The sequence below is a fragment of the Pseudophryne corroboree genome, chromosome 1 (genome assembly GCF_028390025.1).
Source record: "Pseudophryne corroboree isolate aPseCor3 chromosome 1, aPseCor3.hap2, whole genome shotgun sequence".
NCBI classification, from domain to species: Eukaryota; Metazoa; Chordata; class Amphibia; order Anura; family Myobatrachidae; genus Pseudophryne; species Pseudophryne corroboree.
Window position 1 is genome coordinate 769,764,796 of NC_086444.1, and position 27,632 is coordinate 769,792,427.

At 45.1% G+C, this 27,632-nt stretch overlaps 1 protein-coding gene across 3 annotated transcripts in view; it reads right to left on the reverse strand.

Moving 5' to 3' along the window:
- The window catches only part of UNC5C (unc-5 netrin receptor C), a 537,583-nt gene that overhangs the window by 13,248 nt on the left and 496,703 nt on the right, over window positions 1-27,632 (reverse strand). For all 3 annotated transcript variants that reach the window (XM_063917546.1, XM_063917553.1, XM_063917539.1), the window contains 3 exons: window positions 17,924-18,092; window positions 9,245-9,478; window positions 1,985-2,134 (listed from right to left, as the gene is read on the reverse strand). In XM_063917546.1, the coding sequence (XP_063773616.1) occupies window positions 1,985-2,134; window positions 9,245-9,478; window positions 17,924-18,092 (553 nt within the window). The remainder of the gene's footprint in view (window positions 1-1,984; window positions 2,135-9,244; window positions 9,479-17,923; window positions 18,093-27,632) is intronic.

Here is a 27,632-nt window from a genome sequence, read left to right on the forward strand (position 1 = left end):
ATTTGATAACGCCATCTTCAGATGGCGTTAGCTGCTTTGTACCTATGGCGTCATTCCCACAAGAGAGGGATCCTGCAATCTCTCTCCAGCATCCTCCATCCTGTAGGTTTTCGCTAAATCAAACTGCCGAAGAAGCGCAGGAGTCAGAAAGGGCAGTGAAGGGGTAGCAATATCAATCACTTCAGTGCCAATTTCTTCACCTGGACAGTCTTGGAGCAACAGATCTGTGATGAAGCCTACAAAACATCACTCCTTACTGCCATAATATGCTGCATTTTTTTTGTTAAATAGTCCCCTATACTATACATCAAAATTGCAGCAGTAAAACTACTACTACAATTAACACTGAAGATAACCACTGGCTCTATGTGATTTCACAGCCCAACTACTTACATTCTAATAGGAAACAGCAGTTGTATTATTATTAGAGCATAAGGTCGTGCTGAGTAGTGACATTACATATCAGGTGTATACCGGCATCTGTCACTCATCTATAATGGGCCTTGCTAGCAGTGCACACCATTTAATAGGAAAATTATACGCTACTTATTAAACAGAGATTGCTGCTATTTCATTCCTTTATATAATATATATACAGTACTGCCGTAAGTATTTCACACCAGAAAACAGAAGCTAGTCACAAGGTGACAGTATAACAATTTTGAAACAGACTTTTTCAGTAAAATGCCCCTGAATGTGGTCAGTGGGAAAATGAAATCTGCAGGACATATACATAAAGGTACATTCACTGTTATTCTAAATACAATGTGTTAGTTTGGTTCAGTAAAAGATTTAAGAAAATTCCGCTAGGTTTTTTTTAGATTCTAGTTGTTTGTTGAATTATTTTAGCCAAATCCAGCAACTAAAGTGGACGGAATCAGCAACCAGTCTGTCAGTGCTAAATATTTAACAAATTGCTTCACAGAGAGCATAAATTACACCTACCTACTAAATGGGGTAAAAACCGTAAAATTAGGGGATTCTGTACTGGAAAAGGACTTAGGTGTCCTCATAGATAGCAAGCTAAGCAGTAGTACCCAAAGTAGGACTGCAGCAAAGAAGGCTAATAAAATATTAGCATGCATAAAACGGGGTATTGATGCTAGGGACGAGAGTATTATACTCCCGTTATATAAATCACTAGTGAGGCCACACCTTGAATACTGTGTACAATTCTGGGCACCGTACTACAAAAAGGATATCCGGGAGCTTGAAAAGGTACAGAGGAGGGCGACCAAACTAATTAAGGGCATGGAGACGATGGAATACAAGGAAAGGCTTGAAAGACTAGGCATGTTTACATTGGAAAAGCGGAGACTAAGAGGGGATATGATCAACATCTACAAATATATAAGGGGACAATACACAGAGCATGCGCGGGATCTGTTTTTGGTTAGATCAACACAGAGGACTCGTGGACACTCGCTCAGGTTAGAGGAGAGGAGATTCCGCACAATAAGGCGTAAAGGCTTTTTCACGGTAAGGACAATACATGTTTGGAATTCCCTGCCCGAGGGAGTTGTAATGGCGGAATCTGTCAACACCTTTAAGAATGGGTTAGATAAATTCCTAATGGATAAGGATATCCAGGGGTATGGTGCATAGTCATGCATTATAATTACTATAAATAGGGATAAAATGTAACGGCTGACAGCAGCATCAGTCAGAAATTTTAGTCAAATCATCATGCATAGGAGACCACAAATAGGTTGAACTCGATGGACAATTGTCTTTTTTCAACCTCAGATACTATGTTACTATGTTACTATGTAGAGAGCACAAAGATTTCAATTGATTAAAGGTCACAATGGTCCTAAGACAGATCCTGCCCATATATTTTATTATCTAATTACTGTAGTTGATTCAACTAATTAGTGGTCTGGGAGCCACCAATTACACCTAATTGCACCTTTATTAAAGTTGTATATACTGTATGGAGGTGCTTTTAATATTATTTGACAGAGTTTGGGATTGTATAACTTACCTGATATTTAGCTAGCAGTTTGCTTTTCCAAAGCGAGTGGGGGATGTCATGGATGGATAGACGAAGGTTATGAGTACTCCCTTTAAAATGAAGAGTTTTAGGTTCATCCAGTAGCTGTCCACCAACTTTCCTTTCCTGCTGTAGCACTTCCTGCATTATACAGATGACAAGATCAGGTGGGTTGGAAAATAATATAATTACTATTCCCTTGTCATACATGGTAGTGTGAGCATTCAGGAAGGTTTTACTGAACAGAATGGGTCTATATCACTGGAACAGATTACATGACAAAATATATTTGACTATATTTCCACCTAAGAAACAGAGGACAGCTTGCACATACCACATGTACAAGTTCAACACTAACTCTCAGCCCATGTGTTCTATTCCTATTTACAGCAATAACATCATCTAGGTAAACCCACACAATCCTCAGATGGCATCATGTAATATTTTCTTATTAACGGAAAGAAAAAAAACTTTGCCACAAGCCATCCTTCCCGATGACAAAAACGGATAAAAATCAAGCTAATTAACTGTGGTGTAACCAATGACTGCATCATAATGTATCAGGATTAATTAATAATTACTACCCAATTACCATATATCTCCATTTATGACCACAATGCTTATTTTGCTTATACATAGATCACTAAAAACAAATTAAATGCTACATTTCCTCATCATTCAGACTGACATATTGTGCTATCTATATAATGTTTCCTATGTGCAGACGTCTGGGATTGTTTTTACATACTCAAGTGTTTGTGTTGTGCTGATATTATTAACATTATGAAGTCAGCCCCTTTCCTTAAAAGCTAACTAATATCCAGAGCTGTTGTTTGAGTAGCATGGATGAATCCAGAGATACAGAATCATCAATCCAACTTGCACACAACTCCATAGAACTTCAGCTCTGCGTATTGAGCATATAAATTGGCTATGAGAATGGAACATATGCGTACTTACAGTGGGTACAGCCAGGATGTGTTCTTCCACGGCGCCAACTTCCCAGTGACATCTTCGGGAAGATGGCGCTGCGCATGTGGAAGCAAAAACTCTGGCACCGTGTGCATATGCCCCATCTTCCTATCACTGGGCAGATGGAGCAGAGTAGGAGGAGGAAACCGCTTGCTGGCACAAGGTAAAATGCAAGCTGGGGAGGGGCGCTGTAGATCAGCGGAGAGGGCCGACTGCACATGGGTCCCCGCGGAGTTAATACATCCCTCCCAGTTAAGAAGACTCTTTAAGCAGGATGCATCAACATGCATTTTTCAGTCACACCTCCGAAAAATGCAGTTATCGCATATGCACCAAGCTTCGGATTGCAATATATTCCGGAGCTTGGACCCGGTGGGTAACGCCATCTTCAGATGTTGTTATCCAAGAGAATCCTATGGGATACTTTATGCATTGCCCTCTGAGAGGATTCCAGTTGGATCCCTCCTAGCACCCTGTATGTTATATGACGAATGTGCAGATGGACTCCCAGATCATAAACCCGGAAGTTCCCACACCGCAATGGGCAGCTCTTATTGGGAGAGTTGTCCTTTGCTGAAATCTTCATGCATACGGGTTTAATAAATGTAAATATGTATGTGCTGAGTGGTGGCATGTCTCATGCATTCCACCCTTTGCATTTTATTTATAGTGGAAGGCAGGGGCATAACCAGCATTTTATGATCCCCATAGCAATTTTTTGAAAGGGCCCCAGCCTCAATGTTATGCTTCTAGAGAGACACTTCTCTCTGCAGTAGTTGTTCAATTTTTGCACCACAGCAGTGCCCTAGGTAATGTTATGCCGCACAGTGGTGTCCTAGCTAATGTTATGCCCCACAGTAGTGCTCTAGTTATTGTTTATGCCCCACAGCAGTGTCCTAGCTAATGTTATGCCCCACAGTAGTGCTCTAGTTATTGTTTATGCCCCACAGCAGTGTCCTAGCTAATGTTATGCCCCACAGTAGTGCTCTAGTTATTGTTTATACCCCACAGCAGTGTCCTAGCTAATGTTATGCCCAACAGCAGTGTCCTAGCTAATGTTATGCCCCATAGTGGTGTCCTAGCTAATGTTATGCCCCATAGTAGTAGTGCCCATGTTATTGTTATGTCCCACAGCAGTGTCCTAGCTAATGTTATGCCCCTTAGTTAGTAATGCCCTAGTTAATGTTATGCCCCAAAGTAGTGTGCTAGTTAATGTTATGCCCTATGGTAGTGCCCCAGTTAATGTTTTGCCTTACAGTAGTGTCTAAGCTAATGTTATGCCCCATAGTAGTGCCCTAGTTAATGTTATGTCCCGCGATAGTGCCCTAATGTTATGCCCCATAGCAGTGTCCTAGATAATGTTAATCTTAAGCAGTGCTTAAAGTGGTCCTAGAGAGGTGATGGAACTCACCCCCTCACAAGCCACCCCTTGTGGGTGACACGCTCCTAGCCCCTAACCTTGTCCACCTGACACTTCCCATTCCTGTAGCCCACCTCACAAAACGTTCATATTTTGCTGCTCTGCTCTGTCAGTCCCTCCATTGGCTAGCTGTATTTTACCGATTTCCCTATAAAATATTTTCACATAATTCTATTAACCAAACTACACCAACATACATCTCTACTCACAATGGTGGTCATTCCGAGTTGATCGCTAGCTGCTGTTGTTCGCAGCGCAGCGATCAGGCTAAAAATCGGCACTTCTGCGCATGCGGCTCAATGCGCACGCACGACGTACTTTCACAAAAACCGATGCAGTTTTACACAAGCTCTAGCGACGCTTTTCAGTCGCACTGCTGACCGCAGAGTGATTGACAGGAAGTGGGTGTTTCTGGGTGGTAACTGATCGGTTTCGGGGATTCTGTGTAAAAACGCAGGCGTGTCAGATACAAACGCGGGCGTGCCTGGAAAAATGCAGGCATGGCTGGCCGAACGCAGGGCGTGTTCGTGACGTCAAATCAGGAACTAAATAGTCTGCAGTGATCGCAAGCTAGGAGTAGGTCTCGAGCTACTCAGAAACCGCACAATCTTTTTTAGTAGCAGCGCTGCGATCCTTTCGCTCGCACTTCTGCTAAGCTAAGATACACTCCCAGAGGGCGGCGGCTTAGCGTTTGCACAGCTGCTAAAAGCAGCTAGCGAGCGAACAACTCGGAATGAGGGCCAATATCTCCCAGCTCACCCCACCGTTCTGCACAAGATCTGTGCCTCTCATACACACAAATTACCTGCTTCCAGTCATGGTTACAGGACTTTTTTGTTCAGCACCCACTCAGTGCAATGCTGTCCAATACACAAGCCTCTCCTCTAGTCTCCAAACCTTCAAGCATTTCCTGAGAATTCAACTCTTCAGGAAGCTCACGAAATTCCAGAACCACCCACATTTCATCTATAAGCTATTCTATCCAATTACCTTCTACACAGTTCACACATAACTCTACATGGGATGTAATTATGTGACCGGTGGTAAGAAGACTCTGGTCACAATACAGACCCCTACATCCCGCCCACTCGAAATCCCAACAGTCGACATGCCGACTAGCAGGGACTATCCCCAACTATGGGTGTCCAGGACACCCATAGAGTGGGAATATCACCTGTGGCAAGCACAGTTCACCACCGAGCCCGCAAGGGCTCGTTGTGGTCCCCCCACCCACCAGCCTTCTGTGGCCAGGATCCCGGCGTAGGGATGCTGACCGCCAGGATCCCGGCCACGGGTAACACAACCCCAACCCACTTTACATATTAGACCTAATTCAACGTTAATTACAAAAATAAAATCTTCCTCTAATGGGCAAAACCATGTGCACTGCAGGGAGTGGGGGGGGGGGGGTCAAATATAACATGTGCAGAGAGAGTTAGATTTGGGTGGGTTATATTGTTTCTGTTCAGGCAGCGACGGGCCAAAGCATATGCGGGCTATGCAGCCACGTAAAGTGCCAACAGTGGAGGGCACCACTGTGGGAATCGGTGAAACCCGCACCGAACCAGTATACGGAATGCCGGACAGGGTCAGCTCCCTGCAGCCTCCCCATGAAACCTCCCCATGAAACCACGCCCCTATATATTCCACTAAAGGGCGCCAAAATATATTTTCACTTACCAAAAAAAATTGGCTCGGGCCAGCCTTGTGTGCAGGTAAATTCTTTATTTTTCACTGCAATTATTTATATAGCATGTAGATATTACGCAGGACCATTTACATCAGCCCCTGCCGCAGTGGAGCTTACGATGTATATTCCCTACTATGTGCATACATGCTGTGTGCTGTGCTGCAGTGGATCTGTGGTGGCTGCTGATGCTGAGCTACAGCAGTCCTACTGTGACTGTGGGGGAAGTGAGCCAAGTGATCACATTGCGTCTGCCCCTGGCTGAAAGGCACATGGACCCCCCCCCTCCCCCCGGGTATACAGTATTCATTTTTGTAGGTTTCTTTAGGGGCATGGCTACACCTTCCGTGATTAGTCAAAGTTTCCTACATTACTAAAGCCCAGACGCCTTCTCTAAGCCCCTGCCTACCCAGGGGCAAACACAGGATTTATTCAGGGGGGTTTCTGTGGTGTGCATGTGTGTGTGTGTGTGTATGTGTGTGCGTGTGTGCGTGTGTGTGTGTATGTATGTATATATATAGATATATACACACACACATATATAAAGGATGCAGGTGAAATGCCGGCTGTCGGGATCCCACCGTTCAGGAGACCGACGCTGGAATCCCGACAGCCGGTGAAATATCGAACAAAATCCTGACACCCACAGAGCATTACACTCGGTTGGTGGGTCCAATTCACCAACCAAGTGGGAATATAACATGTGGTGAGTGAAGTGAGTCACTGGGCTCGAAGTGTGGCGAGCGCAGCGAGCCCACGAGGGGCCTCGCTGCCTCACTTCCAACAGACAGGATGCCGCTGTCGGTATATTGACAGACGGCATCCCGTGTTGCGGTAAAACATATAGATTCCATATATTTATAAGTGCATGATATATAGGTGCACATCTGCTACTGATCCCTGTGTTAGCATGTAAAGTTTTGACAAAGGTCATGCTCTGACCGAAACGTAGACTGACTACCTGGGGAATGTATCTGTAAGTTGTCAATAAAAAGAAAACCTGCTATTAATGGTGAGTGCCTGCATTTCTAGTTTACAAATGTATATTTCGGGACCAATTGGCACTTGTGGAGCACCCCCCTGTTGTGAAAAGATGAAGCTTGGACTGCGTATTTACGAATAACTATATATATATATATATATATATATATACATATATATATATATATATATATACAGTCAGGTCCATAAATATTGGGACATCAACACAATTCTTATATTTTGGGCTCTATACACCACCACAATGGATTTGAAATGAAACAAACAGGATGTGCTTTAACTGCAGACTTTCCGCTTTAATTTGAGGGTATTTACATCCAAATCAGGTGAACGGTGTAGGAATTACAACGGTTTTTATATGTGCCTTCCACTAACTACAAATTTGGGAGCGTCTAAACATACAAATTTAATTGGGCCAGTGAAGGTGTGACATCTCTTGCGCCATTATTGGCATCATTATTCCTTGCCCTTCGGAATTTTTGTTTGGCAGGTATATTTTTAGATTTATATATACCCCTGAAGAAGTCCTACCAAAAGGACGAAATGCGTAGGGTTTTAACCTAATAAGGTGATTAGGACACCGGGTATACATTGGCGAGTCCCCACCACTGAGCTCACTTCCTGGGGTGATTGGTGGCACTCATGTTCACATCTGCTTTATGTAACCTGGTTGTTTCTTTGAACACACCTTATATGTAATGTTGAAAGTATACATTATATTTTATGTTGGATGTTACCAATAAACATCGGGAATTTTACTAATCAAAGGTTTTATATCTCGGGTGTCTAAATTTTTCTGGTGAGAGGTTATTTTCTAGGTGAAATACCTGGTTGAGAATTGGATCCTAAAGAGATCAGGAAACTTATTCCAGGTTGGAATTCTCAATCGAGTCCAATAGAAACACGGTGAAAGAAACCAGACATATCAATTCTCAAACCCTATATAGACTTTTATATGGACAATTGGTTGTGATACTTTAGCGCCCTCCGGGTCACTTTTTTTGTCTACATTGCTTTCGTTCCCGCTAACAGGGGTTCTACCGTGAGGTGCTGCTCTTGTTAAGTGAGTGAGACGGGTACATTTTTTAATGTATTATATATATATATATATATATATATATATCTATCATACACATACATAGTACATACATAAATATATGGCGGTATATACCACCAGGAGCTGGGATCGGGCGTTCTGTGAGGAGGGAGGTGAGCTGCTGTGGTTGAGCTTCCACAGCCAGCAGCTCCTACTGGACTGTCATGTCACTATGCAGAGAGCTATGCGATTGCGGCTTTTGCTGAGACAGAGATAAAGGGTCTAATTCAGACCTGATCACAGCAGCAAATTTGTTAGCTAATGGGCAAAACTATGTGCACTGCATGGGGGGCAGATATAACATGTGCAGAGAGAGTTAGATCTGGGTGGGTTATATTGTGTCTGTGCAGAGTAAATACTGGCTGCTTTATTTTTACACTGCAATTTAGGTTTCAGTTTGAACACACCCCACCCAAATCTAACTCTCTCTGCACATGTCATTTCTGCCCCCCCCCCCCCCTGCAGTACACATGATTCTTCCCATTAGTTAACAAATTTGCTGCTGCGATCAGATCTGAATTAGACCCAATGCTGTCTCCATCTCAATAATAAAACATTTGACTGATCAGGGTTTTTTTTTTACCTGGAGCCGAGACCTCGTAAGCCTCTGGGCCCCATAGCAATCGCCTGCACCACTATAGCTACGCCCATGGTGGAAGGTGTTTCTTTCACCCTCACTATCAGGGCTATTTATCTGGCTAAAGATCTTGCTTAAGGGTGTATTTTTTATTGCCGCTAATCGCTGTGACAAAGACCACCCATCAACATAGTTTTAGAAATAACTTGTCCCAGAGTAGTAATAGTAAATACCCTGCCATGGTGTATAAGCCGGGTCTTGCAAGCGCATTGACTGTCCCCGATATTGCCATCCTGCATGGGGAGGTTCTTGTCAGCAAATCTCTTTGTTCATTTCTTTGGTGTTGGCAGAATGTTGAAAGCACCCTTAGTATGCCAGGTTGTGGATGTGGATTTCCACGTGTACTTGACCTAATGTGACAACTGCTTACAGTACATTTACAGAACAACACAATTTTGAAATGAGGAGTTATTTAAAGAAAACACTAAAGCTGTGCATACCTTAAGTGCATCCTGAGTGTCATCTAAGCAGTAAACTTGAATGTTGTATTCCAGAGATGTGCAGGATGCTGGACCAAATATAGCTAACGTCAGTCGCTTTGCTGCTGATTTGCTAGTAGACTGTCCCACCAATGCATAGGTGCTTAATGTCTCTGTGAGGATGTGACAGGCTTCTGATTCCATTTGGATGTAACAAGGGGTGGTAAAATTTTCCTCTCCAACAACCACAACATCCTTTATCAACACATAAAAGTACATATTAATTCAACGACAATGAGAACGGGATAGATAACATATGGCAGGAGAGAGGGGTGCTGGTAAATATACAAAAGTGGCTTAATTAGAATGTAAGCTTTCTGAGTAGGACCCTTCATGCTCTGAATTTTCTTGTCTGCATTTATTTTGTCTACCATGCATGGACAGATTAAGAGAGGGGATGGCCTGTCTGCAGCCTCCATTTGTGCTACCCCTCTCTAGCTGGCGGATACCACAGTAGACCCTGGCCCCAATGTTTATGATCCTCCGTGATGAGGGAGAAGTGGTATCGGTGCATGTTTTGTGCACTGATACCGCTTCTCCCCCATGTATGACTGCGGCGATGAGTGGCAAGATCCCTGTCATTATCGGCGCTGCTATCTTTAAGATGGTACTGACCATTCCAACACCTGCAGCTTTCGATTTTGACAGCTGCAGGTGTCGTTGCCCACTGCCAGCCACTGTAATGGCTGGAGCGACTGCCAGCTCTGGCCTGAATACGGAAGATCTTATGAAATTAGTGAGATCTCGCGCCTATGCACTGGAGCCAGCCGGGCGAGAGACACCAAGCTGATGCATTGTGGGGCACTGTCAGGAATTGCCAAAGGGGGAGTGAAAATCGGCAAGCCATACATCTCATCTCTAGTGCTTCCTACTTCACCTTAGTAAAGAGGCGAAGCAGCACAGTCCAGAAGTCAAATAGAGGAGCCACACCAACTGCCAGTGAGACCCAGCCAGTGATGTTTGCCAAGGTTTGGAATGGCAGCTGGTGTGTCTCCCCTATTTGACTTTTAGACTGTGCTGCAGCCCACCTCTGGAGACAAGCATTATAAATGGGTGCTATGTCCATGCTTGTTTTATGTCCTGTTTTCCAACTGCTTGGCATTGCGGAGCTCTACGGTGCCTTACAGATCTATAATAATCATCATCATCATCATCATAAAAAGCCATAATTATCTCCTTATCATCATTCCATATCTATAAATTCAATACTAGGAAACATTTGCCCATTAACACTCTCAAAACTCCCAGTGAATTGCAATGTAGCGTTCCAGCATTTAATGCAAGTAAGCAATACATTTACCTGAACCAACATGCTGTATTGATTTAGCAAAGAATTCAATTACAGCATATAAGCTCGGAAGCTCTACCCCTGAGCTAATATAAATATACTTCTCATTTACATTTTAGGTCCCCTTTGTCACCCATCTTTGTAGGGGGATAAGGGTTAACCCTTATGAATAAAAGATGAGAAAAATAAGCGAAGTGAATGCATTTCTAATTGAGAAATTAATATGGCAGATAATGTTGTACATATCGGATGCATTAACCGTTTGACTGTTAGTTGTAGTACACACACCAAACTTCAGATCCAAATTCACATTACATAATGTATAACAGAAGGTCTAATAAAATAAAATTGCTAGCTATTATGTACAGGTTTTGTCTGCTGCTTTCGCTTTTTGGTTGATAGATTGTATTTATCTATGAAACACAAAACCAGAAGTCAATCAGTGATGCTACAAGAGTTTACAGATTACATTTAGTTCAGCAGAAAACATTAGGAAACAAGATAATATCCGCAAGTTGTAGGAAATACACATCTAATCTATCTCTAAATGTGAGCTCCAAGTGTAGCGGCAAAACATTTCCTGAATATCCATTAAATGCTCTATAAATGCACTTTGGAACATTTAAAAAGATTTCACTTCAGGCAATTTTGTTCTTCACTTGAAAATAAAATGATATATATTGGATATACATTACATTTACTTTGACCTCTTTGAAATGTTAATAATGTGATGTATGTTATGAATTCTTCAAAGTATCCACTAGGTCTACTGAAAGGTCATAGTGATAGAGATAATTTGCATGAAGGTAGGCTGCTTTTTTTTATCTGCGGGGGTTGTCATATCATTTAATATGTATCAAATGTCATGACAAAATGCACGGAAAATGTGGCATTTTATCAGGGTTTGAGGCAGGGAAATTGTATTTCGGTATACTATAGTTTAAAGAGCAGGCATGGAAATATTACCAGTGCTAATGTTATTTTCCAAATAGGCCACACACACCCATTTATACAGAGCTCTGTATGATTTGTCTACTAGAATGCCACATACTGTGGACAAGTCGTATGTGTATTGATAGAGGCAGATAACAATGATTAACAACTAAAGTATGTACCAAGTACATATTCTGCATATATTTATCAGCTGCACAAGCTGTTGTCTTGATAATGACCCCCCACAATGACATGTCGAAGGTCACAAGAGGTTGACATTGGGGTTCAAAGACCAGGAAGTTAATCAGTGCCACTTTTATGCCCAGTTCTTTTAACCTTAACAACTGAGCTAGTACTTCTTTCAGAATCATGATAATTAACTATGCAAAACACAGCTTTTATTACGAAAGATATTAAAAATGACCTTCTAGCAATCCTCTGTATCAGAAACAAGCTAATATGTCCTACAATAAATTACTGGTTTGTTGAAGCATTCTAAGAAAATCTCATCGCACCAACACTGTTTGGCCACTAAGTGTCACCAATGGCAAAAATATACCTTCATTTCTGAAATCTGTTTGTGACATTGTTCACATGGAAAAATAGTGAGCACCAACTCTTTTTTTTTGCTACATCAAATGCATTTTGAAACGGGTCATTTTAACTGATGCCTGTGTTACATCTTTTTCTCAAGGAAATGTTTATTTATGTAATTAGTTTGGTAAGTCTTCCATGGAAATCCCACTAATAAACAGCACTGTGATTTGGGACAACTATAGAAAACATGTGGTTTGGTTTTTTTGTTGGTTTTTGTTTTTACAAAGGAAATAAATTTAATTATTTGAGCAATGTGATCATGTAAAACTCCAAAAGCAAGTTCACAAATTGCAACTGTAAGTGATGTTATATAAGCATATTTTATTGCAATTATATGTCAAGGAAACCAAAGACAACTCACACATGGGGAAGTATTTATCAAAGCATGGAGACTTTAAAGTGGAGAGAGATAATGCACCAGCCAACTGTGTCCCAACTGTAACACAGCCTCTAAAATGAGAGTAAGGAGCTGATTGGTTAGTGCTTTATCTTTCTCCACTTAGGGGTAATTCAAATATCTGTGGCTAATTTATCCCCTGGGGCTATCCAATTAGCCCCGAAGCTGGAATTTATCGGGCATTTATTTTTTCTTTGGACCTAGCTGAGTGCCGTTTTTTTCACGGATGAGATTATGAAAAAACACATAACGTATCCTGGATCCTATGTGTTTTTGCAAGAAAATAGTGAGCTTTAACTGAATTGACCAATGTAAAAAAAAAATGTGATTAAGCTGTTTGGTTTTTTTTTGTCACCGATATTTATCAGGCACCATTGAATTCCTTCCCCTATGCTTTGAGAAATACACCCCTTATACACTTTTGTATATGAGTAATACATTAATAAAAAAGAGCCTTACTCAGACTCAGAGTCAGATGCATGATGATTTGCAAAATAATATAATGGCAACACCTAAAAATATATGTGCAGGCTTCCCCAAATGAATATGAAACATTCTTTATTTGTGTAAAACGAGTGTGCTCTACAGTGTAAAATCTCTTTTGGGTGTGCTTTTACTGCTCGCAACCAGTCGCAAATCATCACTTACACTAGGGACAGAATGTATGCAACTCAGATCCCCCCACGAGACTGCTATTGGGAATTATCCGCTGCAATTTTAGCTGCACTTTAGGACTACACACCCACAGCAAACCAATATGTTTACTGCTTGTGACTGAATGCCCACTGCATGTCACTCCAAGCCCATTGCAGCCCCAATCTCAGCCCCATAGTCCTACAAAATCGCCAGGTTACATTTGTGCCTAAAAAAAAGTTTATGCTGAAAATTTGAGCATATAGTAAGCAAAAATGCATCTTCAGAGGAAAAAAAAATGCAAATAAAATCAAACATTAACATAACGCACAAGGGGGGTCATTACGAGTTGATTGCTTGCTAGCAACTTTTTGCAGCACTGCGATCAGGTTAAAACTCAGCAAAACTGCACATGCGTATGCACGTCATACAGGTACAAAGAGGATCGGTGCTGGGCGATGGATTTAACGAAGAATCCATTTGCACAGTCGATCGCAAGGTGATTGACAGAAAGAGGGCGTTAATGGGTGTCAACTGACCCTTTTTCTGGGAGTGTTTGGGAAAACGCAGGCGTGTCCAAGTGTTTGCAGGGCTGGTGTCTGACGTCAATTCTGGGACCAAAAAGACTGGAGTGATTGCATCAGCTGAGTAAGTCCAGAGCTACTCAGAAACTGCACAAACTGTTTTTGTACCACTTAGTTGCAAAGGCGTTCGCACACTTGCAAAGCGAAAATACACTCCCCTATAGGCGGCGACTATCTGATCGCAGCACTGCAAAAAGTTGCTAGCGAGCGATCAACTCGGAATGATCCCCAATGTCTCAAACAATATTCCTAAAATATACTTTACAGAACTAGCGACAACGTTAGTGCAACAGTGGTCAAATGTCTAGCATCTGTGACAAGGGTTTAGCCTTTCATCTTAGCTCACAACCAATGTATGCAGCTGGGGAGATTCAGGGCCGGTACAAGGTTTCTCAGCACTCTAGGCAAACCGAGAGCACAACTCCCCCCCTCACCAAAATACCGAGCCCCACAGGTGAAAATCTGTGAATCACATATAAAAATCTGGACCCATCCTACACTGCCACATTATTGGTTCCTCAAGTGACATAGGGAGCAGTCAGGGTGTATCAGGAACATAGGGAACAGTCAGGGGAATAGGGAGCAGTCAGGGGGATAAGGAGCAGTCAGGGGTGTATGAGGGACATACAGAGCAGTCAGTGGCATAGGGAGCAGTCAGGGGTGTTTCAGGGACATAGGGAGAAGTCAGAGGCATAGGGAGCAGTCAGGGGCGTATCAGGGACATAGGGAGCAGTCAGGGGCATAGGGAGCAATCGGGTGTATCAGGGACAAAGGGAGCAGTCAGGGGTGTATCAGGAACATAGGGGACAGTCAGGGGAATAGGGAGCAGTCAGGGGGATAAGGAGCAGTCAGGGGTGTATCAGGGACATACAGAGCAGTCAGTGGCATAGGGAGCAGCCAGGGGTGTTTCAGGGTCATAGGGAGAAGTCAGGGGCATAGGGAGCAGTCAGTGGCATATCAGGAACATAGGGAGCAGTCAGGGGCAAAGGGAGCAGTCAGAGGTGTATGAGAGACATAGGGAGCAGTCAGGGTCATAGGGAGCGATCAGGGGTGTATCAGGGACATAGAGAGCAGACAGGGGCATAGGGAGCAGTCAGGGGTGTATCAGGGACATAGGGAGCAGTAAGGGGTGTATCAAAGACATTGTGAGCAGTCAGGGACATAGGGAGCAGTCATGGGTGTATCAAAGACATTGTGAGCAGTCAGGGACATAGGGAGCAGTCATGGGTGTATCAAAGACATTGTGAGCAGTCAGGGACATAGGGAGCAGTCATGGGTGTATCAAAGACATTGTGAGCAGTCAGGGACATAGGGAGCAGTCATGGGTGTATCAAAGACATTGTGAGCAGCCAGGGACATAGGGAGCAGTCATGGGTGTATCAAAGACATTGTGAGCAGTCAGGGACATAGGGAGCAGTCAGGGGTGTATCAAAGACATTGTGAGCAGTCAGGGACATAGGGAGCAGTCAGGGGTGTATCACGGACATACAGAGCAGTCAGGGGGATAAGGAGCAGTCAGGGGTGTAACAGAGACATAGGGAGCAGTCCGGGGTGTATCAGTGACATTGTGAGCAGTCAGGGACATAGGAAGCAGTCAGGGGTGTATCAAGAACATACAGAGCAGTCAGGGGTGAATCAGGGACATAGGGAGCAGTCAGAGACATAGGGAGCAGTCCGGGGGTATCAGTGACATTGTGAGCAGTCAGGGACATAGGAAGCAGTCAGGGGTGTATCAAGAACATACAGAGCAGTCAGGGGTGAATCAGGGACATAGGGAGCAGTCAGGGGCATAGAGAGCAGTCAGAGGTGTATCAGGGACATAGGGAGCAGACAGGGGTGTATCAGAAGGGAGCAGACAGGGGTGTATCAGAGACATACAGAGCAGTCAGGGACATAGGGCGCAGTCAGGGGCATAGGGAGCAGTCAGGGGCGTATCAGGGGCATAGGGAGCAGTCGGGCATGGGGAGTAGTCAGGGACATAGGGAGCAGTCAGGGGAATAGGGAGCAGTCAGGGGGATAAGGAGCAGTCAGGGGTGTATCAGGGACATACAGAGCAGTCAGTGGCATAGGGAGCAGCCAGGGGTGTTTCAGGGTCATAGGGAGAAGTCAGGGGCATAGGGAGCAGTCAGTGGCATATCAGGAACATAGGGAGCAGTCAGGGGCAAAGGGAGCAGTCAGAGGTGTATGAGAGACATAGGGAGCAGTCAGGGTCATAGGGAGCGATCAGGGGTGTATCAGGGACATAGAGAGCAGACAGGGGCATAGGGAGCAGTCAGGGGTGTATCAGGGACATAGGGAGCAGTAAGGGGTGTATCAAAGACATTGTGAGCAGTCAGGGACATAGGGAGCAGTCATGGGTGTATCAAAGACATTGTGAGCAGTCAGGGACATAGGGAGCAGTCATGGGTGTATCAAAGACATTGTGAGCAGTCAGGGACATAGGGAGCAGTCAGGGGTGTATCAAAGACATTGTGAGCAGTCAGGGACATAGGGAGCAGTCAGGGGTGTATCACGGACATACAGAGCAGTCAGGGGGATAAGGAGCAGTCAGGGGTGTAACAGGGACATAGGGAGCAGTCAGAGACATAGGGAGCAGTCCGGGGTGTATCAGTGACATTGTGAGCAGTCAGGGACATAGGAAGCAGTCAGGGGTGTATCAAGAACATACAGAGCAGTCAGGGGTGAATCAGGGACATAGGGAGCAGTCAGGGGCATAGAGAGCAGTCAGAGGTGTATCAGGGACATAGGGAGCAGACAGGGGTGTATCAGAAGGGAGCAGACAGGGGTGTATCAGAGACATACAGAGCAGTCAGGGACATGGGGCGCAGTCAGGGGCATAGGGAGCAGTCAGGGGCGTATCAGGGGCATAGGGAGCAGTCGGGCATGGGGAGCAGTCAGGGACATAGGGAGCAGTCAGGGGTGTATCAAGGGCATAGGGAGCAGTCAGGGTGTATTGGGGACATATGGAGCAGTTGGGGGTGTATCAGGGACATAGGGAACAGTCGGGGGAGTATCGGGGACATATGGAGCAGTTGGGGGTATATCAGGGACATAGGGAGCAGTCAGGGGTGTATCGGGGGCATAGGGCGCAGTCAGGGGTGCAGCATACTGTAGGGCATGGGGCTGTACTAGTGACCTGCTGTGAGTGTACATCAGAGTCAGTGATAGTAACTGAATGACCTAAAGCAGCAGCAGCTCCAGTCCCAGTGTACCTGGCCTCCTGTGTCCAATGCTGAGGCTCCTGTAATGTCTACTCCCCGCGGATGGTCCTGTCTTCAAGCACCAACCTCGGATGATCGGGGTCAGAGGAGCTTTTTCAGAGGTGGCCGCTGGTCCCTGGGGAGAAGTCAGTCAGCGACCTGGAAGTGCATTGTAAGCTTAGCCAGCCCCATCGATGTACTCTGGAGCCAGCTCAGAGTAGGTAGCATCCTGCGCATCAGCCTCTAAGGAAAGTTCCGCCTCTGGCTGCTGGGGGCTCCTACTGACGGGTGCTGGGCGGCAAATTAATAACTTCCTAAATGCCACTGGCACTCGGCTTCCAGCAGCTCTGTGGTGGTTTGTGGTTCTGCCGGAGGGAACAAATCTAAAAACCTACATGGTCATCGGGTCGGGCAGGGATGGGAGAGTGGGGGGGAGCAAGCGAGCGATGCAGGAGGGACAAGTGGCTCTAACCCTGCAGATTCGATGCCGAGTTAGCAGGGAACGTGTCCTCCCACATCCCCCATGGCGAGCACAGTCACTTCCATCTTTTTTTTTTTGTTGGATCAGTGTCACCCTTCAGGGGCCGGCGCCCATAGGCAGCTGCCTAAAGCTGCCTAATGGTAGCACCGGCTCTGGGGAGATTCTGTACCATTATATAGACACTAGGCTAGACACCAGTTGCATTTGAAAATAAGGTATTTTTTCTCATGGGCATAAGGATCATGTATCAAAGATAAAAATATGCATCCTAATGTTATTTAGTTTCCCATGTTTATTACTGTTAAGATAATGTAATAATTTAGCATATAAGGGCATGAAGAATATGTGGAATATCTGGCCACATATGTTACATATAAAGTTAATTTTATTGTCAGTGTTGCCTGTGACATGTGACATGCAAAACACTTCCTACAACAACTTATATCAATGTTTTAAATTGAGCATACTACAGTATATATTTGTACATAACTGTAGCCCACAGCAGAAATAAAGCTAGACCAACTCACCTCCCACTGTCCTTGTGCAGATTGCTCCTTCAGTTGGATCTTCCAGTCTTCTGCATTTGTTTCTGCGCAGTGGTGCATTGTTATAATGACTGGTCTTGTCATCAATGCTCCGTGTGGCCCACAAGTTACTACTGGAGTAAGAAGTGTCTGGCTGTCCTCTATTGGTGGCCTGTAGTAAACAATATACAATTTAGAACATTTAAGCCAAAATAGAACTACTGTAGAGAATGGAATCAAATATTATTATTATTATTACCAGTCATTTATATATCACACACATATTCCGCAGCGCTTTCCAGAGAATATTTGGCCATTCACATCAGTCCCTGCCCCAGTGGAGCTTACAATTTATATTTCCTACCACATGTACAGTACACGCACACACATTCACGCTAGGGTTAATTTTGTTGGGATCAAATTAACCTACCAGTATATTTTTGGATTTTGGGAGGAAACCGGAGTACCCGGAGGAAACCCACGCAGGCACTGGGAGAATATACAAACTCCACACAGTTAGGGCCATGGTGGGAATCGAACCCATGACCTCAGTGCTGTGAGGCAGTAATGCTAACCATTACACCATCCGTACTGCCCAAAAGCAGGGTACACACTTGCCAATACATCATTTGTACTGCCAACCAACTATATATCTGCTGGGCCATCGGCTCATGTGTACAACCAATATGTCTGTGAATGACTTTGTTCCCAGACATATCACATCAGCTGTGCAGCATGGTAGATGCCGATATATTCCAGCCCATATGCTGGCATATATAGCATGATAGACGCCGACCCATATGCCGGCCACAGGAATTGCCAATAGTGACGTCACTACCTACTGTTCTTGTGGTCAGGCATGTCAACACTTTTATCTTATGCTAAGGAACAACTCCTAGAATTCTAATAATATTAATTAATACATGTAATTTTGCAAACTGAGCAAACCCTCTGAGGGTATGGCCACACATAGCGGCCAAGCTTGGCCGGAAGGAGAGTGCACATGGGTGCCTATGCAGGCGCCCACAGATGTGCGGCAGCCCCGCCGCTGTCAGGCCGGATGACAGGACGGCAGGATTTCAATGTGAACACATACATTTCAATGTATGTGTTCACACAGTGCGGCTTTTGTTCCATTGAAATCCTGTGTGTCACTGGCCGGATCCCATTCATCGGCATCCCGCAGAACAGGATCCGTGTGCACACAAAAAAAACCCTCCCGGCCACGAACGGGACCCACTTGGCCGCTATGTCTGGCCCTAGCCTTACATGACCCTTTCTATCAGGTACAACATGCTCTGCTCCTGGACATCCCTCTTAATGTATGATTGCTGTCACCTGTGTTGAACTAGTTCATTGATGAGAAAAGTGTTTCAACACAGGTGACTGCAATCATTAATTAAGAGGGAAGTTGAAGAGCAGAGCATTTTGTACCTGGTGGAAGAGGCAATACTGTATGACTTTAAGCTTCATATTTTTGCATATTTGTATTCATTAATGTAAACCAGGACAATGGCACTTAATTTTCCAATGATAATTCTCAATGACAATGCAGGCCAGTGGCTTATCTAAATGGGCGCAGAGTGTATGGCACACAGGGGCTCCCTCCTGGGTCCAGGGGGGCCCACACAGCACACCCTACACAGTTTGTTCAATACTTACCGCTCCAGAGTGCCATGTCGGCAGTGCTGCACAAATCACCAGGAAAATGGCTACTGCGCCATTTCCCAGGAGACCTGTATATGTCCAGTAGACTCTGGCAAAGAGCCAGAAACTACTCACTAATGCGCTGCCTGGCTGCAGGCTAGAAAGAACTAGAGATGAGCGCCTGAAATTTTTCGGGTTTTGTGTTTTGGTTTTGGGTTCGGTTCCGCGGCCGTGTTTTGGGTTCGACCGCGTTTTGGCAAAACCTCACCGAATTTTTTTTGTCGGATTCGGGTGTGTTTTGGATTCGGGTGTTTTTTTCAAAAAACACTAAAAAAACAGCTTAAATCATAGAATTTGGGGGTCATTTTGATCCCATATTATTATTAACCTCAAAAACCATAATTTCCACTCATTTTCAGTCTATTCTGAATACCTCACACCTCACAATATTATTTTTAGTCCTAAAATTTGCACCAAGGTCGCTGGATGACTAAGCTAAGCGACACTAGTGGCCGACACAAACACCTGGCCCATCTAGGAGTGGCACTGCAGTGTCACGCAGGATGTCCCTTCCAAAAAACCCTCCCCAATCAGCACATGACGCAAAGAAAAAAAGAGGCGCAATGAGGTAGCTGACTGTGTGAGTAAGATAAGCGACCCTAGTGGCCGACACAAACACCGGGCCCATTTAGGAGTGGCACTGCAGTGTCACGCAGGATGTCCCTTCCAAAAAACCCTCCCCAATCAGCACATGACGCAAAGAAAAAAAGAGGCGCAATGAGGTAGCTGACTGTGTGAGTAAGATTAGCGACCCTAGTGGCCGACACAAACACCGGGCCCATTTAGGAGTGGCACTGCAGTGTCACGCAGGATGTCCCTTCCAAAAAACCCTCCCCAATCAGCACATGACGCAAAGAAAAAAAGAGGCGCAATGAGGTAGCTGACTGTGTGAGTAAGATTAGCGACCCTAGTGGCCGACACAAACACCGGGCCCATTTAGGAGTGGCACTGCAGTGTCACGCAGGATGTCCCTTCCAAAAAACCCTCCCCAATCAGCACATGACGCAAAGAAAAAAAGAGGCGCAATGAGGTAGCTGACTGTGTGAGTAAGATTAGCGACCCTAGTGGCCGACACAAACACCGGGCCCATTTAGGAGTGGCACTACAGTGTCACGCAGGATGTCCCTTCCAAAAAACCCTCCCCAATCAGCACATGACGCAAAGAAAAAAAGAGGCGCAATGAGGTAGCTGACTGTGTGAGTAAGATTAGCGACCCTAGTGGCCGACACAAACACCGGGCCCATTTAGGAGTGGCACTGCAGTGTCACGCAGGATGTCCCTTCCAAAAAACCCTCCCCAATCAGCACATGACGCAAAGAAAAAAAGAGGCGCAATGAGGTAGCTGACTGTGTGAGTAAGATTAGCGACCCTAGTGGCCGACACAAACACCGGGCCCATTTAGGAGTGGCACTGCAGTGTCACGCAGGATGTCCCTTCCAAAAAACCCTCCCCAATCAGCACATGACGCAAAGAAAAAAAGAGGCGCAATGAGGTAGCTGACTGTGTGAGTAAGATTAGCGACCCTAGTGGCCGACACAAACACCGGGCCCATTTAGGAGTGGCACTGCAGTGTCACGCAGGATTTCTGGCCACCGACAGCATCTCTTGCACGCCCCTGTCGTTTTTTAAATAATTCTGCACCACCAAATTCAAGGTATGTGCAAAACATGGGACGTGCTGGAATTTGCCCATATTTAATGCACACACAATATTGCTGGCGTTGTCCGATGCCACAAATCCACAGGAGAGTCCAATTGGGGTAAGCCATTCCGCAATGATCTTCCTCAGTTGCCGTAAGAGGTTTTCAGCTGTGTGCGTATTCTGGAAACCGGTGATACAAAGCGTAGCCTGCCTAGGAAAGAGTTGGCGTTTGCGAGATGCTGCTACTGGTGCCGCCGCTGCTGTTCTTGCGGCGGGAGTCCATACATCTACCCAGTGGGCTGTCACAGTCATATAGTCCTGACCCTGCCCTGCTCCACTTGTCCACATGTCCGTGGTTAAGTGGACATTGGGTACAACTGCATTTTTTAGGACACTGGTGAGTCTTTTTCTGACGTCCGTGTACATTCTCGGTATCGCCTGCCTAGAGAAGTGGAACCTAGATGGTATTTGGTAACGGGGGCACACTGCCTCAATAAATTGTCTAGTTCCCTGTGAACTAACGGCGGATACCGGACGCACGTCTAACACCAACATAGTTGTCAAGGCCTCAGTTATCCGCTTTGCAGCAGGATGACTGCTGTGATATTTCATCTTCCTCGCAAAGGACTGTTGAACAGTCAATTGCTTACTGGAAGTAGTACAAGTGGGCTTACGACTTCCCCTCTGGGATGACCATCGACTCCCAGCAGCAACAACAGCAGCGCCAGCAGCAGTAGGCGTTACACGCAAGGATGCATCGGAGGAATCCCAGGCAGGAGAGGACTCGTCAGAATTGCCAGTGACATTGCCTGCATGACTATTGGCATTCCTGGGGAAGGAGGAAATTGACACTGAGGGAGTTGGTGGGGTGGTTTGCGTGAGCTTGGTTACAAGAGGAAGGGATTTACTGGTCAGTGGACTGCTTCCGCTGTCACCCAAAGTTTTTGAACTTGTCACTGACTTATTATGAATGCGCTGCAGGTGACGTATAAGGGAGGATGTTCCGAGGTGGTTAACGTCCTTACCCCTACTTATTACAGCTTGACAAAGGGAACACACGGCTTGACACCTGTTGTCCGCATTTCTGTTGAAATAGTTCCACACCGAAGAGCTGATTTTTTTGGTATTTTCACCAGGCATGTCAACGGCCATATTCCTCCCACGGACAACAGGTGTCTCCCCGGGTGCCTGACTTAAACAAACCACCTCACCATCAGAATCCTCCTGGTCAATTTCCTCCCCAGCGCCAGCAACACCCATATCCTCCTCATCCTGGTGTACTTCAACACTGACATCTTCAATCTGACTATCAGGAACTGGACTGCGGGTGCTCCTTCCAGCACTTGCAGGGGGCGTGCAAATGGTGGAAGGCGCATGCTCTTCACGTCCAGTGTTGGGAAGGTCAGGCATCGCAACCGACACAATTGGACTCTCCTTGTGGATTTGGGATTTCGAAGAACGCACAGTTCTTTGCGGTGCTACTGCTTTTGCCAGCTTGAGTCTTTTCATTTTTCTAGCGAGAGGCTGAGTGCCTCCATCCTCATGTGAAGCTGAACCACTAGCCATGAACATAGGCCAGGGCCTCAGCCGTTCCTTGCCACTCCGTGTGGTAAATGGCATATTGGCAAGTTTACGCTTCTCCTCCGACAATTTTATTTTAGGTTTTGGAGTCCTTTTTTTACTGATATTTGGTGTTTTGGATTTGACATGCTCTGTACTATGACATTGGGCATCGGCCTTGGCAGACGACGTTGCTGGCATTTCATCGTCTCGGCCATGACTAGTGGCAGCAGCTTCAGCACGAGGTGGAAGTGGATCTTGATCTTTCCCTAATTTTGGAACCTCAACATTTTTGTTCTCCATATTTTAATAGGCACAACTAAAAGGCACCTCAGGTAAACAATGGAGATGGATGGATACTAGTATACAATTATGGACGGACTGCCGAGTGCCGACACAGAGGTAGCTACAGCCGTGAACTACCGTACTGTGTCTGCTGCTAATATAGACTGGTTGATAAAGAGATGTCGTAGTATGTATGTATGAAGAAGAAAGAAAAAAAAACCACGGTTAGGTGGTATACAATTATGGACGGACTGCCGAGTGCCGACACAGAGGTAGCCACAGCCGTGAACTACCGTACTGTACTGTGTCTGCTGCTAATATAGACTGGTTGATAAAGAGATGTCGTAGTATGTATGTATGAAGAAGAAAGAAAAAAAAACACGGGTAGGTGGTATACAATTATGGACGGACTGCCGAGTGCCGACACAGAGGTAGCCACAGCCGTGAACTACCGTACTGTACTGTGTCTGCTGCTAATATAGACTGGTTGATAAAGAGATGTCGTAGTATGTATGTATAAAGAAGAAAGAAAAAAAAACCACGGTTAGGTGGTATACAATTATGGACGGACTGCCGAGTGCCGACACAGAGGTAGCCACAGCCGTGAACTACCGTACTGTACTGTGTCTGCTGCTAATATAGACTGGTTGATAAAGAGATGTCGTAGTATGTATGTATGAAGAAGAAAGAAAAAAAAACCACGGTTAGGTGGTATACAATTATGGACGGACTGCCGAGTGCCGACACAGAGGTAGCCACAGCCGTGAACTACCGTACTGTACTGTGTCTGCTGCTAATATAGACTGGTTGATAAAGAGATGTCGTAGTATGTATGTATAAAGAAGAAAGAAAAAAAAAACACTGTTAGGTGGTATACAATTATGGACGGACTGCCGAGTGCCGACACAGAGGTAGCCACAGCCGTGAACTACCGTACTGTACTGTGTCTGCTGCTAATATAGACTGGTTGATAAAGAGATGTAGTAGTATGTATGTATAAAGAAGAAAGAAAAAAAAAACACGGGTAGGTGGTATACAATTATGGATGGACTGCCGAGTGCCGACACAGAGGTAGCTACAGCCGTGAACTACCGTACTGTGTCTGCTGCGACTGGATGATAAATAATGATATAAAAAATATATATATATCACTACTGCAGCCGGACAGGTATATATATTATATAATGACGGACCTGCTGGACACTGTCTGTCAGCAGAATGAGTTTTTTATAGAATAAAAAAAAAAACACCACACAAGTGATGTCACACGACGAGTGTTTAACTTTTTCAGGCAATCACAATATAGTATACTACTAACTATACTGGTGGTCAGTGTGGTCAGGTCACTGGTCAGTCACACTGGCAGTGGCACTCCTGCAGCAAAAGTGTGCACTGTTTAATTTTAATATAATATGTACTCCTGGCTCCTGCTATAACCTATAACTGGCACTGCAGTGCTCCCCAGTCTCCCCCACAATTATAAGCTGTGTGAGCTGAGCACAGTCAGATATATAATATATACATAGATGATGCAGCACACTGGGCTGAGAAGTGCACACAGATATGGTATGTGACTGTCTTGTACTCCTGGCTCCTGCTATAACCTATAACTGGCACTGCAGTGCTCCCCAGTCTCCCCCACAATTATAAGCTGTGTGAGCTGAGCACAGTCAGATATATAATATATACATAGATGATGCAGGCATGCAGCACACTGGGCTGAGCAGTGCACACAGATATGGTATGTGACTGAGTCACTGTGTGTACCGTTTTTTTCAGGCAGAGAACGGATATATTAAATAAAACAACTGCACTGCTGGTGGTCACTGTGGTCAGTCACTAAACTCTGCACTCTCTTCTACAGTATCAGCCTCAGGTCAATCTCTCTCTCTCTCTCCTAATCTAAATGGAGAGGACGCCAGCCACGTCCTCTCCCTATCAATCTCAATGCACGTGTGAAAATGGCGGCGACGCGCGGCTCCTTATATAGAATCCGAGTCTCGCGAGAATCCGACAGCGTCATGATGACGTTCGGGCGCGCTCGGGTTAACCGAGCAAGGCGGGAAGATCCGAGTCGCTCGGACCCGTGAAAAAAAACATGAAGTTCGTGCGGGTTCGGATTCAGAGAAACCGAACCCGCTCATCTCTAGAAAGAACACATGGACCCCTTCCTCTCTTAATTTGCCCCTGATGTAGTGCTATGGCATTGTTCAGTCTGTTAATTTGACTCATCAAACAGAACTTTACAGGATATAAATTGTATTTTAGGCATACTTGCCTTCATTCCTAGAATGTCTTGGAGACTTGGGAGCTCTCCTGGATTCCCGACCCACTTCCTTAGAGAGGAAGGCTGTCTGGGGGCTCAAAGATGCGACTTGTACTTAATCAAGTCGTTGTATGTTCTACCCCTTCTGCACAGTGGCGGAAATCAAGGCAATGTACTATGGAGCCATGATCACATAATTCACGGTGTCATGCCCACCCCTCACCAAGCTCAACGCACACAAATATACACACTCAAAATGACTTATGTAGAACAAGTTTTAATCAACTACTGTTTGTTGGTAATGATATATCTTGAATACAATTTGCTGAATACTCAAATGTATTATTGTCTGAAAATGTATTTCAGCAAACTAATGCCTTCAAATTAATGGTTTGCAAATGTGCAGCCTCTTATTACAAATAACAGTGTGAGTCATACAAAAGGCTTCTTGCTTTCAGTTGTCCTGTTTAGATGCTTAAAATGCAAACTTTATATGTGAAATGAAATTCTGACAGCTAGTTCTCTTTTGGGATACTATACCAAAAATATTTTAATCAGCATATTTAATGTGTGATAATGAACTGGGATTAGAACTCTAGACATTAATATATTCACAGCAGGTCAGCTGACAATCAAAAATAAGAGGAAAAAAGGTAAAATGTTTGAGACTATAGCAAGAAGCATAAAGCAATATTGAGTAGACTACGGGGGTCATTCTCACACGTTCGCTCGCTGCTTTTTTTTTGCAGCCGAGTGAACGGGCTCCTACTGCGCACACGCCGGCGACGTAGTGTGCCGGCGCATGCCAGATGGCCGAAGGCCGTAGCAGGACAGCGATCGCCTCTGTCTGATTGATAGGCAAAGGTGGTCGCTGGGTGGGAGGGCGCGGAATGGCGGCATTTAGCCGCCGTTTCGTGGGAGTGGTCCGGCCAACGCAGGTGTGGCCGGACCGAATGGGGGGCGGGCGACAGCACGGGCGTGACTTCACACGCAGCCGCTGCGGGCCGGGGAGCGACAAATAGCTCCCGTCCAGCACGCTAAAGCTGCGCTGGTCGGGAGCTACTCTTGAAGTGCAAAGGCATCGCCGCTGTGCGATGCCTTTGCACTTCTGCAGGGGGGGGCAGACTAGCCCTGTGCTGGGCGTCCCCCCGCATGTCAGTGTGAATGATCGTAGCTGTGCTAAATTTAGCACAGCTACGATCAACTCGGAATGACCCCCTATATAACAACCCTTATTTGCATTATGCAGACTCTAAAAAACTTCACTATCTACAGATACTTGAAGGGACGTAAACTGGGCAAAGTTTTTTGTCACGTTGACAGATGGTAAAATGTCAATCTTGAAAGTCACAGCAGTGTTGTTTACGCAACAAATAAGCAGCCACATGCTGGGAGGACCATGGGGAGGGGCTGGTGACATTCTGCACTCTGAGAAACATCTTTTGTTTTTACTTTAATGCACAGAGGAGCTTATAACAATGGTTGTTCAGGGACTTCTACATAAACAGTGCACATTATGTGGAGGTTATGGGGAAGATTTCCCGATGTTTGGAGAGATAAAGTACCAGCCAATCAGTTCTTTACTGGCATTTCATAGGCTATGTTTTAAAAATGACAGGAGCTGATTGGTTGGTACTTTCTCTCTCTCCAAGCTTTCATAAACCCCTCCTAAATGTGGAAAATCACACATCGTTGCATGGACTCTGCTTACTAAGCCATGCTCCCCTTTCCTGGCAGCAACACAAGCTATGTGGGCTGGGTTCCCAGTCTGGGTACTGCACTGTGCGCTCATTGTGACTGCAGAGGTGACATCCGCCATCTCTGCTTGTCACGTATTGTACAAGAGAAGCATGTGCCCTAACACAAAGCCTAGCATATGTTGCACTGTAAGTAATCACTGCGCAATGCTGTCATATTTATGTGAACGTCTGTCCTGCACTTCAGTGTGTCCTAATCATGTACCAAATAAAAAGCTGCTACTTTCATGCAGTGTTGTTTAGTACAACGTATAGTAAATGTAGCACACATTCACTAAACCATGCGTTACAAAGGGTCAGTACAGTGACCTTTTGCTATCTTACTTTTATGTGTCTTTCATGATATTGTTTAGTTCAAGTGGCTTTCTGTTGTAATCCAAACAGTCTGTTTTTAATGACCATTATGACCTCCATGCCACTTCCACAGTGGAGACAGCCACTTGAGAAATGATCATCTTGACAAGCGCATAGCAGAGTAGAGATCACCAGGGATCAG